Source organism: Beta vulgaris, chromosome 3, assembly GCF_026745355.1.
Source record: "Beta vulgaris subsp. vulgaris cultivar EL10 chromosome 3, EL10.2, whole genome shotgun sequence".
NCBI classification, from domain to species: Eukaryota; Viridiplantae; Streptophyta; class Magnoliopsida; order Caryophyllales; family Amaranthaceae; genus Beta; species Beta vulgaris.
Window position 1 is genome coordinate 2,603,495 of NC_079204.1, and position 19,299 is coordinate 2,622,793.

At 34.8% G+C, this 19,299-nt stretch overlaps 3 protein-coding genes across 4 annotated transcripts; all 3 read left to right on the plus strand.

Annotated features, from left to right (window-relative positions):
* Positions 1-1,950: 1,950 nt before the first annotated feature.
* On the plus strand, positions 1,951-8,550 carry LOC104888102 (autophagy-related protein 13a). 2 transcript variants are annotated; one of them, XM_057393476.1, is made up of 4 exons: positions 1,951-2,332; positions 2,501-4,319; positions 4,431-4,609; positions 7,907-8,550. In XM_057393476.1, exons 2-4 carry the CDS (start codon positions 2,940-2,942, stop codon positions 8,247-8,249), a joined length of 1,902 nt encoding a protein of 633 aa, XP_057249459.1. In that variant the 5' UTR covers positions 1,951-2,332; positions 2,501-2,939; the 3' UTR covers positions 8,250-8,550. The 2 variants fall into 2 exon arrangements, with proteins under 2 accessions (XP_057249459.1, XP_010671266.2); XM_010672964.3 differs by having other exon boundaries at positions 1,955-2,332; positions 7,901-8,550.
* Positions 8,551-9,767: 1,217 nt separating this feature from the next.
* LOC104888103 (protein RESPONSE TO LOW SULFUR 2) lies at positions 9,768-10,563 on the plus strand. The gene has a single exon (XM_010672965.4). It carries the CDS (start codon positions 9,904-9,906, stop codon positions 10,216-10,218), a length of 315 nt encoding a protein of 104 aa, XP_010671267.2. The 5' UTR covers positions 9,768-9,903; the 3' UTR covers positions 10,219-10,563.
* Positions 10,564-18,004: 7,441 nt separating this feature from the next.
* Positions 18,005-18,697, plus strand: LOC104888104 (hypothetical protein). Its single transcript, XM_010672966.4, has one exon. It carries the CDS (start codon positions 18,216-18,218, stop codon positions 18,567-18,569), a length of 354 nt encoding a protein of 117 aa, XP_010671268.2. The 5' UTR covers positions 18,005-18,215; the 3' UTR covers positions 18,570-18,697.
* The last annotated feature ends 602 nt before the right edge of the window (positions 18,698-19,299 follow it).

Here is a 19,299-nt window from a genome sequence, read left to right on the forward strand (position 1 = left end):
TGATTTCAATTAATAAGTTCAGATAGGTTCTAACACCTTATAAAATGAACTTAAATAAGTTCACATTAGTTTAGTTAAGTTCTAATAAGTTATGCTCAGATAATTTCAATAAAATTATGGTGAAAAGAATCAATCCTTGATTTTGGTCATATCACCTTAACCCAGCCCAAAGACAAGGACGGAATCAGAAAAATACTTTGAATGAGACCAAAAATATAATTTATTTTTCTAAGTGAAACTATTGGGTCAGACCGTCTGACCTAATAGTTTCCGTCAGACGGGGCTGACCCAAATAAAAAACCGCGCTTCCAAGACCTCCACACACCACCGTGAGGACGACAAAACCGTCTCAAAGAAGCTATGTGCGACACCATATCTGAACTTGCTTCGGGTATTCTTCCTGACAATGGATGGCCTGAACTTCTTCCTTTTATGTTCCAGTGTGTTTCATCTCATTCCTCCAAGTTGCAAGAGTCTGCTTTTTTCATATTTGCTCAGTTGTCTCAGTTCATCTGCGATACTTTGGTGCCTTATATTAAGGAACTTCATCAAGTGTTCTTCAATTGCCTCACCAATTCTCCTTCTTTTGATATTCGAATCGCCGCTTTGAATGTTGTAATTAACTTCATCCAGTGTCTTGAAACCTCCGCTGATAGGGATAGGTTTCAGGACTTATTGTCTGCCATGATGAAGACCTTGACTGAGGTTAGAAGTTTTCTTCATGAATTTCTTAATTTCAGTCTTCATTCTTTTCCTATTTTCCATTTTCAGTTGGACTTTGTTTTGTTTCAGTTGGACTTTGTTTTGTTTCAGTTGGACTTTTTTTTGTTTCAGTTGGACTTTGTTTTGTTTCAGTTGGACTTTGTTTTGTTTCAGTTGGACTTTGTTTCGTAATATGTATACCAACTGAAACAAATAATGGACCAACTGAAACAAAAAATGGACCAACTGAAAGAAATAATGGGCCAACTGAAAGAAATAATGGACTAACTGAAAAAAATGAAGACTACCTGAAAAAAAAAATGAAGACTACCTGAAAAAAATTGAAGACTACCTGAAACTCAAGTGAAGTGGTCCGACGGGCTGATTGTGTCGGACTCGTCAGACACAATACGAACTCTTTTTCTAAAGGGGAGCCAACTAGAAAATTAACCTATTATATTCGAAAATGTACATTTTCGACCTTACTATTTTACGAAAACTCAAAAGTTGGTCGGGAATGCGGCTCCTACTCGGCTACCCGCCCTTATGGTGTTCCGCCACTAGTAAAAAAGAAGCAAACCAACAAATACGAATGTCAACGAATCAAGTTCGGATATGATAAAGCTTCACCCACATCTATCACCCGCCTCCATTCGCTCCATTGCATCACTCTCTTAATCCACCACTAGCCTCATATGCACGCGATGCGTGCGTTAATTTGAAAATTTGTTATTCTATTAGATACTCCATTCGTACTTTATTTATGATTAAACTTAAATGTGAAAAATTCAACAGTTAGATGAATTTAGATATATTAATTCGCTAATGTAAAAAAATAAAAAGGTTGTGAGTGATTGTTAACATTAATTTTCTGTGAATGAATATTGAACAGAAAGAACAAAAATAATGAGTTGGTTTAACTGGATTAAAGGGTATCAAAGGTAGTGAATGTTCAGACTTTTCATGTGCACGTTATGTATGCCATCTTTTTTTATAAGGTATAATAATTTTGTCCATTTAATTTTTGATTGAAGTATTTGATGCATATACCATTTTAAACTTGTTTTAAATGGCAAGTTGGAATGAGAATTTTTAAATGATTTGCTTTTGTAATGTTTTTCATTCCATTAATTAGATCATTAAGGGTATTTTAGTCACTTCAAAAAAGGACACCACACCTCCTCCCTTGGCTTATATAATAGAGATTCATATCCTCATATTCGGATCAAACCGGGTGGATCCTACCTACAAAGGAAATGAGGAATCAAATACGTTGGGCGCTTCTTCAATTTTCAAAGACAAGATAATCACGTCAAAAATCAACGCTTCAAAATCCTCCAATCATACATCTTTTATACCTCATTCTCAATTCTTAATTCTCATTTCACATCTTTCCACAGATCAAACTATGCGATGACTTCACTGGTATGGAGATTAGCGAACAACCCTTTTGATTAATTACCCACAAAACATTCAGTTCATAAATTCAACTTATGTAAAATCATAACATAAAGTTTTAAAAAAAGCCCTCCTTTCAGTTTCCTTTGCTTCTCTTACCCTCTAATTTCTATATCCACTTCACGCAATCACTTCTATAATTTCACGTCTTCTCTCTCCTCTTAAAACTTCTGTAAGTTCTTTCATTGTTATTTCTTTGTTGATTTGAGTTTGATTTTGAAGGAATTTGATCTCATTACTGTTTTTTTTGGTTATTGAGTTGAATTTAGCTTTACCCATTTTTTTTGTTTATCTGAAGTTTTATTTTTGTTGTTGTTGTTGTTGAAATTTGGTTGATCAGGGTTTTGAATGTCTTAGTCAACTGATTATGCATCTTCATGTGAAGATTGATCATACCCATCTCGAAATTTTGGTGAAATTTCTTGATTTACTTCTGTAAGTTTTCTGGATTGGAATGGAATATTGCTATCTGATGTTAATACTACTGGTATAGTATTTGTTACTTTGAGTAATCAATATATCCCACCTTATTTTTTGGTTGAATTGTGATTCTGGGTGTGCTTTTGATCTACCCTTTTATGGAAAAACTGAGGTTCCAAGTGCATTTTGGTTTGAGCTTGATGATCAGAAACTCGAAATATCCTGGTGAATATCGTTGAATTCGATTGCTTAGGTTGTAGTGCTTGGTGCTTTGTTGCTGTGGTTGGATTCATTGAGTGTGAAGGGTGGAGTAGTGCATTGTGTTACACCTGAAATGACCCTTGTAAATTGAGGAAATCATGGATTTTCAAGTGAGTTCTTCATCTGAGTATGGAAGATTCGAGCAGATCATCGCGCAGTTTCTCCTTAAAGCCTTGCATATAATTCTGGAATCAAGGATTCCATCGCTAAAACTCCAAGATCATAGTGGAGACCTGTTGTCCAATTCAAAGGCAAAAAAGACTGATAAATGGTTCAATTTAGCGCTAGGGGACAGACCTGCGGCTCTAGAAAAGCTGCAGTTTTGGCACAGGAATTTGATGGATCCAATGGTGATTGATGTAATAGTCATTCGTCGAGGACTGGATGACTCATCTGGTAATGATTTATACTATGAACAGATTTTTGAGGGGGGAGCTGTTGAAACAGTTATCGAGAGATGGGTAGTCCAGTATGAAAATCATAAGATGATGCCTGTACAAACTAGTGACATTTCTTTATTGTATAAGAAAATGTACCAGAAATCAATCATACTTTTCCGCTCTCTTTGCTCAATGATGAGGCATTTACCTGCTTATAAGATATTTAGGCAACTTAGTTCCTTGAGTCAACCTTCTGACATTGATATTATATATAAGGTTTCTTCGTTCAGTAATCCCTTCTCTAGGGAAGATGAGCAAATGATGAAGCAATATACTTTTAACCCAGTGGAAGCTGTAAATGGTAGACTCTGTGTTTCTGTAACTTATAGATCAAATCTGTCAGAATTTAGTATTAAAAATTCAACAACATTTCCTCCTGTAATTATTGCTGATTATGTTGGTAGTCCTGCTCTTGATCCCATGAGAGCCTTCCCGTCCGTTGAGAAAGTATCTCATTCAATCTCATTCTCATTAAGTGGAAGTAGAAATGCATGTTCAACTTCAAGTCAACGTCCTCATAGCTGGTCTAGCGGCATCAATTTTGCTGCTGCACACATGCAAAATTATCCCCTTAGTGGATCTCCACCTGCACATCGTTCTTCACTTGTACCAAATGATAATCCATCTCTGCCGACATATCTCCAAGGCCAAAGAGTTGAGAATTATAGGATGCTTGGTGGACGTCAAAAAATTAACAGCTATGATGAGTCTCTTTCACCTCCATTCTCTCCATCTTCATCTCCATCTCCCCCAGCATACCTCCCTAAACATAATTCTAGCCAGTCTCGACTTCGGCCAGAGTCAGCACCTGTGACCATTCCGCATCCCATGTTGAACAGAAGTCCTAGATACCTTTCTCCAAATCTATCTGATCCGAGTAGACAGTCCCTCCCTCCGTTGTCTCCAAGGAGTACAAAACCAGAACCTTCCCCACATGGGTCTCCATCTCCCTCTGGAAACAGGTTGTCCAGAAAATTAGATGCATCACGGTCTGGAGAGTTGTATTCTGGGATGACAAATCTCTCTTTTGGTTCAAAGGTAATACTTATACTCCTCATATTTTGTCAAGACAAGAATTCAACTTTTACAAAGTTTCAAATGTGTACACTTCATATGCTCTGCTTTGACATCAAATGCATTTGTCATCAGGTATCTAGAGATACCAAAGAGGAATCTGGGCGTTTCTCTTTGTTATCTTCTAGTAGCTCACCACATAAAGCATATTCAAGAAGCTCAAGTAGGTTATCGTTCCAGGATGAGTTGGGTGTATTTGATTTCTCTTGTCCATTTGATGTCGATGATGTGGATACATCAGATTCCCAAGCTAGGTACTTTTCTCTATCTCTGTTGCCATGGTGTCTTGCTATAAGTGTGACACATCCACTCCTAACATCCTAATTGAAGTTATTATCATGTGGATGTATTTGTAATATTGTTCAGTTTCATGTCACTCTTTGACTAAAGATAAGGTTGTGTATATCTGAAGATTCCCAAACTGTGCCAGCACTATTACATTTAGGTTGTCCGTTGTTGTCATCATCATCATTGTTGTTATATTATCTATTTCATGTGAGTGAGTTGCTTACGGATATGTTCAAAATTTAAATAGTGAAACTCCATTATCCTCTGCTTTATGTATGATAAATCTTGTGTGAAACCACCACAGGGTTTTCATCTTCTCTTAATTATGGAATTCCTGAAAATAGATACTTGGGTCCTCCAAGCCCTTCTACTGCAAGAAAACAACAATGGAATCCTTATGGTTTAAGACTGAGGAAAGCCATTTGGTTAAGCGACCCCTTATTGGATCTGGTAGACTGGTACTGTGAATACCATGAACATGATAACTGTTATCAATACCATCATATTTCTCTAATTGAGGAGAGTGAGTAGCCTGATCTGTATAGGGTTAACTGATATATTTTCCCCCTAAATGGATCTCTATTGATCCTGAGCTTGTACTATAAACATTTTATATTCTCCAGCCGCCTGCTCTCCAATCTCAGTGATGGCTCCATTTGAAATTGATGTCTGTGAGACACAAATTGCCTTTAATATTATGCCCTCAAACTTCTGATTCTAGATATATCTAGCTGTTATTATTCTATGCCAGACCACATACCCTTTATTAACTGTGATCTGCCTTAATAATCTAACCCAAACACATTTGAGGCTCTAAGTTAGCTCTGCAAGTCTACAATGGCACTCTTTGACTATAGCTATACTAGAGTGTACAATATTGGGAGAAAAGGACGAGTGGATGTTAATTCCTCAAATATCTGCGGGTTTAATCCTCTCCAAATGAACCATGAAATTGCCAAGAGAATCATCTTATCTTTCACAATTCAGTACACAAGCATAATTTCATCTTTGATTTCTAGGAAACTAGAATATCTTAGACGGAATGAAGAATTGAGGATGTTCCCAGTTAAAGCCAGTTAAGGGTAAAGAAAAGTGCCAAAGAAAAGAATAAGACAAAGGAAAAGAAGATGATTCAGATTTTTCTTCTTTGAGGTAAGAACTTCCTCGATTACGGCCACCCAAACAAAATAGCAAGTCTTAGAAGTAGCTTTGTCTTCCTAATATTAAAATGACTAAATCCATGGCCAATTCTCTTTTAATGGAAGATGTAGAAGCTCTTAACAGAATAGGATCCACTGACTTGTTAAATGATTCTTTCTCTAGAGGTTGGTTGTGCTGTGCCTGAAGTTATTACGTTCTAAACCGATGAGTTTCTTTTTACGAATTGTTACTGTAGTGCTTTAGCCTTTATGTAAGATAATGTTAGTTCCAGGGCCTCTTTTTTTTATTATTATTATTTATTTTATTTTTTTAATCTTAGCTTTTCCAAGAAACCCATTCGATTGTGACTTAAAATTTTCTCTGAGAGAGTTTGCCTGGTCTAAACATTTTTTCATAGCTGATGATCAAGGTGCAAGGTCTGTAAGATATACTGCTTCTGCATTCTCCTTGTGAGTGGCAGACTTGGACTGTTTTCCAGTGATTTTGCTATGAATCAACATAGCTTAGACACCAATAAATGCATAAATTGAGGAAGAAGAGAAGATTTGATTGATAAACTGAAAATTACAGAAATAAAAGATAGATTGCCAAGTATTCGAGTGACTTGACACACTCCCAAATGAACTCTTAAAAGCTCCCTAATATTCTCAACAATTTTCAACATACTATTCTCTCTCTAATTATTCCTATATATAGAGTAATTTTCTTGACATAACTACCTAGCTTATTCCCCAAGCTACTCATTAAGATAAAACCTAAACTACCCTTCCCCTAAAATACCAGTTCATAGCAGATTTCAGATAAGTTTCAGTTAGAACTCAATATGGAGTTGGGAAAATTAATCATTCACAATTTTGGAGCATCAAATTCATGTATTGAGTGTCAACTCCCTGTTGTTTTTTTTAATAAACAAAGCACTATCAAACTTGGACTGGTCCGCAAACCAGGGTTGGAGAAGTGGAATCATGCAATTTAGTTGGCAGGGGGGGGGGGGAGGGGGATGCTTTGCTACAGACAGTTTCTTGAACGTGTTGTGGCTCTTAAATGGAATTTCCATTGTGCTGTTACAAAGTTGGAAGGTGAGTCATGTATGCCACAGGTCGGTCCTGCAAGCCTGCAAAACAAGGATAATAACTCTTTTGGTTACGTCATCTCCCCATCTGATGCTTAAGTAAGTAGTGTCTGGTGAGAAACAATAAATTTTGGGGATGGAAAGTAGATGGAAAGGAGAGCTAGTCACTGACGAAATCTATAGTTCACTGATTTATACCTTTCTTCAGGAGTTAGTGCTCCTAAAATGACCTAATGCTGGCTTCCAGTTCGCTGATTACTCTAGATACGACAAGTGTCTTGATACGGTTGTAACCATCTGATATTCTTGCTTTGATAAGATCAATTGGGCTTTTTATAAGGCCATTCGTTGTGATTAATACCCATAATGAAAGAGCACTTTTTAGCACTGAGGGACACTTGGCTTCTCTTCGCAGCTTCATGTGTCAATCATCCAACTTTGCCACATCACATTGTTGCATGAAAATGCAGTCACGACAAAACTCCCCAGCACCTATTTCAATAGGTTCTGTTCTCTTGCGGGGCAAGGGTGCTTGAAACCGGGAATAGTTGGATAGGCATCCTACAAAGATCTTTTTGTTAGAAATAAGAGCTCGAAGAGAATAAGAGTGATGGTTTTATTCTAAGGGACCCTGCTGCTCAAGAGTTTGTAGATTAGGCCCTGTGCCGCTGACTTGGTTCATGTATGTCTACGTGAAGGGTCACTGCTGGTCCAGAGCTCCTCATTCTGACATAGAGTGAGTGTTCATAACCATGCCTAATTGTAGGGCAGCCATATGCAATTTGACTCTTAATACTTAAATACCTTGAGATTATAGTGTTGGAAGTTGCTTTAGCTTGAAGTTAAAAGGCATTTGCTAAAACAAGTTTTATTAGGCATGTGAATCTAACAGCAACAACTTTCTTGCCACTTGCAGTTTCTTCTATGATCTTTCAGTTCCTAGAATTACAAGTAATGCATCTAACTGTGATATGTGCTATTCTTCAGTGTTTAAATGCCATGCTTCTTGTGTTTGTTGTTACAGTAACAGTCTTGACGCAAAGAAAGGACCGGAATTCAATTCTGCACTCTCATTGGGCCGGAAATCTCAAGATGCTGCTGTTGGTGCTCTTGTTCATATGCTCAGGACGGCCCCACCGTTGCGTCAAGATTCAAGCTGCTATTCATCACGCTCTCAGAGCGTCACACAACAAGAGGGTAATTTTGGAACTGCTTCTGGGTTTTTTATGACACGGAGGGCATCAGATGCTCTCGAAGAACTGAAGAGTTACAGGGAGATGAAAGAACTTCTTCTCTCTAAGAGTGGAAATCGAGTGGTTAACAGGGAAGACGTTCAAGCTAGGCCCTTGGATATCAAAGGGAGGAAACTATAGAACTAATGTCAACAACTTTGGTATGTATATGGCTTGTTGATGCTCACTGCAATAGTTACAAGAGTGAAGATGTTGGAAAAACTAACGTTACTTGTACATAGATGAGACTTCAATTGTGTATTCTTCTTTGCCTGAGTTTAGCTGCTTACAATCCAGGTGCATTGCTTCACATTCTGTTTCTAAACCTATTTGGCTGGCATTCTTGTCAAATTTCTTATCTATCACATGCTCAACAGTGAACATTGATGTACATTCGAATATCTAGATTTGACTTTTGAGGAATTATACTCATTTCATCTGAGACTAGTGATCATATTACAACGAAACCTTTTTCTTAAGTTTTTCATCGTAATTTTGCTAAAAGACCCTTCTCATAGATGCTTACTCGGCTACTCGCTATTTCTGTCATTACAATTAAGTACGGGTATGTTTAAAAGTTCAATTATTATCTAATTCTATGTTTATTAATAAAAAAGTTTTGAATATTGACAATAGTATATGTCAATATTCATTCAATATATACCTAATCAGCTACTTGCCATCTCTGTCACTACAATTAAGTACGAGATGTTTAAAAGTTCAATTATTATCTAATTCTATGTTTGGTAATAAAAAAATTCTGAATATCTCTATAATACAAGCCAAGGGGAGCTATGGTATCTCCCCAATGAAATGTCGTTTTAATCCTTAGCTAAATAGGAGTATATATAGTTAGTTGGATATTTAGATTTTGTACAATTATATCATTTCCTAATTTAAAGATAGTTCAAAAATTCCAAATAAATTAAATAAGCATTAACAAAGTAACTTGACATAATAAGAAAAATGGTTACTCGATAAAAAAAATTACAAATTAAATTTGACTACAAAACTTTACATCTAAATGTTTATCTCAATTTCTAAAAACTTTATAGCTTACAGTAATTTGTATAGCAATAATTATAAATCACAATTCTATAATTATATTTTAAAAAAATTTACCAAGAATAGACACAAACAATCGACGCATGCATCACGTGCACAGAAAACTAGTTGACAATATTATATGTCAATATTCATTCAATATATACCTAATCAGCTACTTCCATCTCTGTCATTACAATTAAGTACGGATATGTTTGAAAGTTCAATTATTATCTAATTTTATATTTGATAAAATAAAAAATTTCTGAATATTGACAATAGTATATGTTTATATTCATTCAACATCTAAAATTAGCTTATTTAAAGACTTCCCCCACAAAAAAAAAAACACGATAATAGGTATTTCAGTTGAATTGAATTTAACAAATTTAAGAAATTCCAACATGTTCTCGATTGAATTGTACACATAAAATTTTCAACATTTAAAATTCAGCAACTCTGACATTTGAGGCCATATAACATAATATGACCCCCCAAAAAACGCAAACAATTCGTTGACAAAAAGGTTAGCTACTACGTCAACAAAATCTCATTAAAATTTGTGGATACAATGAACCTAGACATTTTAAAGGACACTTACTATAAATAGAGATAACTCATTAACTTATTTCTCCTGTGCCAAAAAAATTGTACGAAAATTTTCAACCAAAAAAAAAGTTGCACTTTCTTCCCAAAAAAGAAACCTACTTTAATTTCTAACATAATCTTAACTAGTTTTGTTTCATAAATTATGGCACACTCAAGTGATTATCAAGAAAATTATGATCTTAAGAAATGTAACGAAGAATTAGAAAGGAAATTAAGGGAAAGTCAAGTAAGAGAAAAAAAGATAAGGGAAGAGTTATATAGAGCATTGGAGAGGGCTAGAGTTGCAGAAGAAGGAGAAGAGATGCTTTGTTCTCAATTAGGAGAGCTTGAAGCTGAGGCTGTTGATCAAGCTCGCGATTTTCGAGCTCGAATGTTAGCTTTAATGGAGGAACTCTCCAAAGCACAGAAGTTACTTCAAGTTCATTCTATACCTATACCATATATTAAGGAGTGGTAGGTTTGAATGTGTGATTTGAGTTAGTAATACTTTTTTCGTTCTGAAATAAATGAAACGCTTTTTTTTTATTTTTTTATGTGAGTGCGTTTTTAGAGAAGTATTTTATTTGTATAAGAACAGAAAAGTATAATGTTTATGTAAATAGCTTTTTTTTTGCACCGGCTTACAAATTATTAATGGTGTTTTTTATATGGACTATATATTTGGATTGAAGTTTGATGTATCATGTGGTATACATAATGATTGAATAACTTGAGAGTAGGTGATGATTTTCATTTTTTTTCATTTCCCTTTTATGTAACTCCTTGTATAATATGGTGTGTTTCATGGTGGAATTTTGTTTGATTTTTGTGTATGTCTCTATTGCTTTAATTGAGAGAGTTTTTGGTTATAAAAAAGAAAGAAAAGAAAAATGTGTATTCTTAGTTACCTCTTGCTCTCTTCAATTCTTTTTTTTTTTCTTCTATTTAAAATTTTGACACTATTTAAAATTAAGTTAATTTTTCTTAATATATAGTTATGGTGGAGTCTTGTATCATATATAGTTATTGGGGATTTTTTTTTAAAAAAGTTTGATATATTAAATAATAATTGAAAATTTGTATTATTACAGAGAATTTGTATTATTCTAGTTAAAAAAATCTAAGATAATTTTTAGTCCCTCTTATTTGTATATCATACTATTAATGTCTTTAAAAAATATCTATTGCCTGCCACTTGCAATTAGAACAACTTTGCCGTTTGAATTGAGTAAAGGTGCTTATGACCGAATCAACTATCATTGCAATTTGACATTTTTTATATCAAGATAAGCTTGGTGTAGTGCATTAGTGGTAAGAAAAGAACCTTCCAACTTTAAAGTTAAGGGTTCGATCCTCATTAGGGGTTGGGAAAGAATATTCCTTTATCATTTCCCCAATCTTAAAGTGTCTATTCGCAAACTTAAATCGGATTAACTTGCGAAAGGTACCAACTTGGTAGAGTTCTTTATCTTACCATGAGGTCCAATGAAGCTAAAAAAATCGACAATTTTTAGTTTTATCTGAACTTGATTTTTAGTAGAGTGAACCAAGCATTACCGAATCACATCATTCTTTCAATTGAATATAATTTCCGATACGTCTAATATCATGCACTATTTCAATGCTCCCCTTGACATTTGACAACGACTTCCTCTCATCCATGTCTATATCTAATTCTTATCTAACTTTTCTTAATACTAGACCACTAAAATTATAAGAGCATCTCGAGGGACTAAAATAGGTCCTAGCTTGCAAATATTAAAGAGTTGGAACTAATCGGCTAGTAGCTTGGTTGTTGCAGCGTGAAAAGATGATTGTTGCTTGGGAATTAAGTCAAGTAGCTGCACAAAGTTACTTATTTTGTTTTACTTTTTGTGGGCCCTACTTTCACTTTTCACTTTTCACTTTCACTTTTCATTTCACTTTCTATGTATAAATGCAATTGTTTGATATGGTGATGACATGCGAGACCTACAAAAACTACAGGTGGTTGTAATTTTCTATTGAGAGATGTTGTAACATGGGAATGTTGTAGTTTGGAAATCTGATGTAGCACACAAAGCTACAAGTGGTTGCTAAGCATTCTAAGCTTATGCATTGCATCTGCAGCATGAAAAAATTTACCATCAAATAGAAATGAAGGGAGTATAGGTTTGAATTTATGTAAGTAATTAGGCTTGAAAATATGTACAATCAATAATAATGTTTTACTTAGGACTCGTTTCGTTGAAATTGTGAAGTATAACTTTTCATGAATCTGAATTGTACATGAAATTTTATTTTCGAGGAAGTACTTTTTTTGCTTGGTTGAACATGAAAAACTCTATTTTCCGTGGGAATTTCCACTTACTAAGGAGACCTAGGTAAGTTATTTCCTCCATTTTGTAGGAAATAGAACTTTCTAATAAATTTTGTTTTTCGTATTTTTGCCAACCAAACAACAACACATATATTTACTTCTTAAAAGTTCTAATTTCCTATGCATAATGCATTTGAAAGTTAGCTAACAAAGTATATTGATTGAGTTAATTTGTAGTATATTTAGGGACAAGTTCATTTATCCTAATCAACTAACAAAAAGTCCTCTACTTTTTTTTTGGTAAACAATCAAGGTATCTATCACCGATAGCAGTGAATAATTCCTTCGCTCCGGGTGCTCCACTTAAGGGTAAAGGGCTAGCCAAGAATCTCTTTCCATTTCCAAAAGTTGAGGATCGAACCATCGACCAATTGGTTAAGGGACAAAGTGAGCAACCACTATGCCAAGACCACTTGGTTTCCTCTATTTTTTGTTGCTTTATTTGATTTGATCACATATTTTTATTAATATATTAAAAAAATTGTATTAAGTAAGATATTACTAGATTCATCTCAAAGTATCCGAGTTTATATTCAATGTTTGTTTATGAAAAGCCGATTGAATTATATTAGTGTCTATATTGGTTTCTAATGGAAACTTGAGCAAAGATATTTCCAATCATGATTTAATGCCTACAGCCTAGAGCTGGTTAATATCATAGTAGTAACTAGTATTATGTTAACCAAGTGGTCTTGGTATAGTGGCTGCTCACTTTGTCCCTTAATTAATTGGTTGAGGGTTCGATCCTCAATCGTTGGAAGGAGAAAGAAATTTTTGGCCAGCCATTTACCTTTAAGTAGAGCACCCGGGGAAAAGGGATTAGTCGTTGCTATCGACAGTGGATAAATGGTTGTTTAAAAAAAACTAGTACTCCCTCCGTCTTTTTTTATTTGCTACAAGCACTTTTTCACAAAGACCAAGGAGGGAGTGGGGACCATTGACATAAATGGAATTAACAAAAAAGCAAATAGGTAAATTGTGGGACCTATGTATTATATATGGAAACATTTACAAAATCAAGAAGGGAGTGATGGCAAATTTGTAAATAAAGTGTGGGACCTATGTACTATATATGGAAATATTTGCAAATGTAGCAAATAAATTAAAACACCCCTAAATGGCAAAATGTAGCAAATAAAAAAAGACGGAGGGAGTATTATGTTGAGACAAATGAACACAATAGAGCACTGAGTCACTGACCCTACCATTAGTCCATTACCAAACTTACCATATACAAGACGTCGACACCTCCCGTTTGATGATTTTACTACGCGACATGATATTATTGACTTTGGAAGGCATGTTTTTTGGTAGTAATAATTAAAAGAAATTTAGATACTTTTTATATGATAATAGTAGATATCAATCTCATATCAACAGATAGATGTCAATAACAACTCCTCTTTTATTAATTTTTCGGGTTAAAATAATATATGTCATGACTCATGACCCTATAACAATAATCTTAAAAGAGAAGCCTTAAAAATGATTGGATCTCTCTCACTACCCCCACCTTACCTCTTTTATTTATTTTTTTGTGATGATTCTTTCGTATTAGATTAGCCAAAGTAGATGAATGACTAATACTCTTTCCTCAATACTTTATGGACAATATTCTAGTGTACATCCAAAAGCATTTAACTAAGGATGTCTTGACCTAGTGGTTAAGATTGAGGTGTTGTGAACGATAGGTCACAGGTTCGAATCCCCTTCCCCTTCTTTGTACTTTATACCGCCTTCATGGCTCATATGGATAAAAAAAAACATAATAGGGCCAATAAACAATCACATTGATGAAATTAAAGTAACTTATTTGAGGAAAGATGAAAACAAACTGTGTGCTTTTTTGGTATTATTTAACATAGAAAGTTAAATTTCTTAAAAATTAGAATTTCTTGATTTTGTTTGGTTGACAATTTTATGGGAAGTAGAGATTTCTAAAAAGTTATACTTCTCACAAAATGGAGGAAATTACTTACCTAGAAGGACCTAAGTAAGTGGGAATTCCCATGGGGAATTTTCATTTTCCGTGAATATCCAAACAACATTTAGCAATTCTTAAGAAATACAATTACATAGGAAAATAAAGTTCCAAGGAATTTGCACTTCCTATATGCAACCAAACGAGCACTGAACATCTATAAATTTTATAGTCCTCTCAAATAGGTCCTCATCAAACAGCTTGTTTATTTATCAGCTTTTCTTTATCTTGGCATCTCACGTACAAGACCTCCGAATGTTGTTTCTTTTGTAAAACCTTCATAAGAAATTAAGAACTCATCCCGTCAAACAGACAAAAAAAAATTAGTACAATCTATTATGATTGCACTAATTAATTAACTTTAACTAGATACGACGACATTTCAACTAAATATGATCCAAATTAAATTGATCGACAACACCCTTATTTGTATTTCAGAGTTCATAATTATATCTGCAAAATTAGTATATAATCACAAAAAAGAATTCTATTTCAATATGTAGAAATAATTAAGTGAAGTGACATGGGATAAATAGAATTAAATTCACTCATAATTATTTCAAAACTAAAAGAATTTTATTCCATGAGGTATTGAAATCATGATGAACACATTAATCATATAGATATAGCCATGATGCATGCGGGTTTTAGTTCGTATGCTATTTTTTTTTCTAATTATATTAAATACAATAGTAACATTTAGAAACATCATCTTTGAAAATAATAGGTACCCACTAGATATACATACATCATCCTTTGATATTGATATTTTAGTTGCCTATTGATTTAATCCATCTCCAACTACGGATTTGCAAGATTTTGGCCGTTTAGGTCATAAATGATGTAAGGGGGACAAGTATATTTTTTTTGGAAGTCATGTTCATGGAAAAGTATTTTTTTTCTATTTTCTGTTCTTTTAATTATTAAAAATTTAAAAATATTAAGAGTTATTATTGCGCATTTGCAAATTTGATAATTCAAAGTGGAACAATAAGAAGAAAAAAGGAAATTTTAAAAAATTATGAGTTAAAAAAAACAGATAAATTGATTGAAAGGCATCTAATTTCACATTATTCCACAGCCTAAGAAGTTGGACTTCACCATTGCTATGGCCTATGGGCACTGATTACTACACGCACTATGCGCATAGTGATATGATCTTTTATTCTTGATAGGCCATTGGGAATTATGTGGCTCCACCATATTATCTTGAGTGATAATCAATAATCAATGTATGAATAAATAATTTAGGTATATTTTGTGCAAAGTTATAATTCCAATTTAGTGGATGTCGATTAGTTTAATTGATTGAAGTATGAGGAGGTGATGCCCAATATCTGAAATCAAATCCCGTCTACATCAATTTTTTTGATAATTTTTATTCATTCAAAGCCAAAAGACAAATGAGTACATGATCTTAGGGGTCAGGGTATCAAAGTTCTCATCACATACAATCAATTTTTGACATGAAAATGAGAATAGTTATAACCAAGCAACGAAATCAAAGCCTCGATGTAGCCCTTGTAACGCAAGTGAATCTGCCACGATGTTTGTACTTCTTCCCATATGGTGAATTGAAAGATTGAGGCCTTTGCGATAAGCGGATTTGTTGAAGTTCAAGTTTCACGAATCACGAACCACCATTTGATGATGTACACCACTTGACTGCATTTTGAGAATCTGATTCCACTACAATGGGGTGGGTTTTGAAAGCGTTGTTGTTGAGTGTGATGTGCACTATTCTATGTATTGTTAGCACTTCGCCAGAATTTATCTCCATGTGAGGTACTCGACATGAGAATAGACATAAGAACTTGCATGATTCATCCTCGAGCATTCCACCAATTGTCGTTCTACCAATGGACGAGTCATATGAAGCGTTCACGTTTCGTTGAGGGTGGTTAGAGAGAGGGCGGTCCAATGTATCAATTTCTTTTATTTTATTCGAGTGTGTGTGTGTGGGGTGGGGGGTTTAAATTGATCTTGAAGGCATCTAGGAATTCTTTTTACCTCTTCGGGTGAGAAATGGGAGGAGTCATTCCATGACTTAATCCACAATGAAAGACACAAAAGAATCAAGGTCCTTTAGTTGCTTGCATTTGTTGTTGAATATCCTCGAATTCCTCTCTGGCCAGATGGACCATATTATTACAAAGAAACTCGCTTGCCAGAATTTCTTTGAGAATTTTGATTTTTCGGGGAAGTACCATTGCGCTATGACTGACCCAACTGAAGGGGGACATACCCATGACAAGGACCATAGATCGCACCACCATATCAACCACGAGAAGTGGCAGTGAAGGAGTAGATGTGAGTTGGACTTCATAGCCAAGTTGCAAAAAGTGCAGTGGTTTTCAGATAGAGGGATAATTAAGAGGTTTGAGAGCCTTTCTCTAGTGTTGATCCTTTCCAAACAGGCGAGTCATGTGAATATCTCGATTCTATGTGGGACGAGGTTTTTCCAAATTCTGTAGGAGGCCAATTGAAGAAAGGATACAGTGAATTTCCTTGATTTGTCTGGACACCAAATTATAGAATCATCTGAGAGAGGATTAATAACAACTTTTCGGAGAGGATTTTGTAGGTTTTGCCACTCGCATTCAGCACAATGCCTAAAGGTACGAGTCCAAGTTGGGTGCCAAGTCCAGTCCAAATTGGTCCAGGAGCCCATTGAATGTATCGTCGCTTGGGGAGTTTGTGAGATTAAATACAACCTGTGAAAATACACATTTTTTCAAAGTAGTGTTAGTCAGCCATATATCATGCCAAAGTAGTTACCAAGTAGTACTTGGTCTAGTGGAAAGGATAGCACCCTTCCAACCTCAAGGTTGGGGGTTCAATCCCCACTAGAGGCACTTTGAGGGTAGGGATTCATCTTACCCTTCCCCTTACTCTCAAGTGCCTGACCCATTAAGACTCGAGCGGGGTCCGGGCCACTTCTTCTTACCAATAATAACAAAAATTATCATGCCAAAATAGTGTGTGTTTAGCATCACCAAGAGAGATCCTTGTGCAGGATTTGGCGTGTGAGCACGCAATGAGGTTTGAGAGGATGGAATTGCATATTCCTTTCCAAGGGCCCAACGATTGTAGTTGTATTTAGTTTGGATTATTTGGCGCCACAGTGAATTAGGTTCAAGGAAGAATCGCCACAACCACTTGAAAAGAATCCCCAAATTTCGGTAGAGTAGGTTACTGACATTCCATCTACATCAATTACCTTGTGGCTCCCTCTACACCAAAAAAAAATAAAATTCAAAATTTTACTGCAAACTGTACTTCTTCTTAAACTATGAACTATATAGTATACTATAATAGTACAATGATATAATTTACAATTAGATTATTGATACATGAATTGGGTGATAAACGAGTAATAGATCAAAAACTATTTGTTTATCACCCATAAATCCATAACCAAACCCAAATTTTATCATCCCCTTCATCTATCATCCATCTTTATTTTCATCCATTCCTTACAAATTTTCATTAAGTATTAGATAGAACGATCAACCACTTAATATTTTCATCCCTACCATCAAGTGCTACTTTAACATGGGAGAAAATGAGGCTTACTAGTCCACTATTCAATCATATAAAGACTCAAGATGTAAGGATGAAAATTTGGACCCAATAGAAGTACAAAAATTACAAAACTATATATATTAATAATATTATATTATTATTCCCTTGCTGTGATTGTGAGCCATACAAAGCCAAAGTGATTTTACCACTACAGCACTACTAGTACCCACGTCTATGCTGATCTCAAAAACAATAAACAAAATAAAAATCAGCCAATCCTTTTTTTAAAAACTTTTTAGTAGGGCAAAAACAGCCAATTAAATGGGAGAGACTATTACAAATTTACAAGATACATTGAACCTAGACACCTTTAGTAAGTCCTATAAAAATTGCTGCCATTTCACACCAATTCTTTACACCAAAGCTTCTACACATCTTTTCTATCAATCAAAAACCAACCAAACTACCACTCTCCCTTTTCCTAACTCCTACCTGTTCGGCACTAGCGTTTTAGGTATAATCTCGTAAACTTTTTCATACAGACACGCAAAAAAAAAAAAAAAAACCTCTCCCATTTGTATTACCTTTTTTTTTTGTAACATTACATAAAATGGCTCCAACTATCGCCGTTTATTCATCGGATTTTAACGGTAAATTCTCCGATAAACGAAAAAATAACGTCGGTAACGACGACGTAGAGATGATGAGAAAGAGAAATGAAGAGTTAGAAAGAGAGTTAAAGGAGAGTTTAATTAGGGAAGAGAAAATGAAGGTACAACTTGAAAGAGTATTAGAAAGAGTTAGAGTGGCTGAAGAAGCAGAAGAAAGACTTTGCTTAGAATTAGGAGAACTTGAAGTTGAAGCTGTTGAAAATGCGCTTGAGTATAACGCACGTATTACTGCGTTGATGGATCAGCTTTCTCGTGCTCACATGCTCCTCCAATCTGCTTCAATCTCTCCTTAATTACTTCCAATTGGTGGAAATTTTTTAAGATTTAGTTGGAGAATTTTGTAATCAGTAAATTATTAGTCAATGTAATTTGGCTAATTATTTGAGATAGAATATGAATGAATCAACGTGACTTTTGTATATGTTGTCGAGAATCGAGATGGATTTTTACCGTTGTACTATTAGTCTATAAATATAGTTTGTGGTTAAAATATGTTCTTCAACCTTAACCAAACTCGCTTGGTGGAGATGATGAGGAACTCACCTTATGATCTTCAGGTCACAAGTTCGAACCTCATTATCTCCTTGAACTTAGAAATAGCGATTCGCTTATATCTCCTATTTCAAATGTTGACTTGTACAGGGCTGACCGATTTGTGATAGGTATCGGTCTAGTAGGGTCCTTCTTACTCACGGATATTAATGATGAATGAATTCAAATTTATATAGGCTCTGTTTGGCGTTAGTGTTTGAGATAGCGGCTAGAGGATTGACAAGGTCAAAATGCTACTTAGGAATAAAATAAGTGTATGGTAAGGTAACAATCACATGCGATTATAACAAACAAGTAATAGAAGCTATGAAAACAAAATGAAAGGAGTATTAGCTATCAAGATGTTCAATGACTTCAAAAGACAAGAAGAAACATTAATCCTTGTTTTATCAATTTATTTCCAATCCTCCCCCATCTTATTTTCAGTTTTCCCAATTTTATTTCAGTTCAGTTCTATTCAGTTCAGCTCAC

Excerpts from the sequence above, each read along its gene's own strand:
- LOC104888102 (XM_010672964.3), top strand. The coding sequence starts at position 2,940 with ATGGATTTTCAAGTGAGTTCTTCATCTGAGTATGGAAGATTCGAGCAG. Across the intron at positions 4,320-4,430 it reads ATCTCTCTTTTGGTTCAAAG|GTATCTAGAGATACCAAAGA; the intron begins GTAATACTTATA and ends ATTTGTCATCAG. Across the intron at positions 4,610-7,900 it reads ACATCAGATTCCCAAGCTAG|TAACAGTCTTGACGCAAAGA; the intron begins GTACTTTTCTCT and ends TTGTTGTTACAG.
- LOC104888103 (XM_010672965.4), top strand. The coding sequence starts at position 9,904 with ATGGCACACTCAAGTGATTATCAAGAAAATTATGATCTTAAGAAATGT.
- LOC104888104 (XM_010672966.4), top strand. The coding sequence starts at position 18,216 with ATGGCTCCAACTATCGCCGTTTATTCATCGGATTTTAACGGTAAATTC.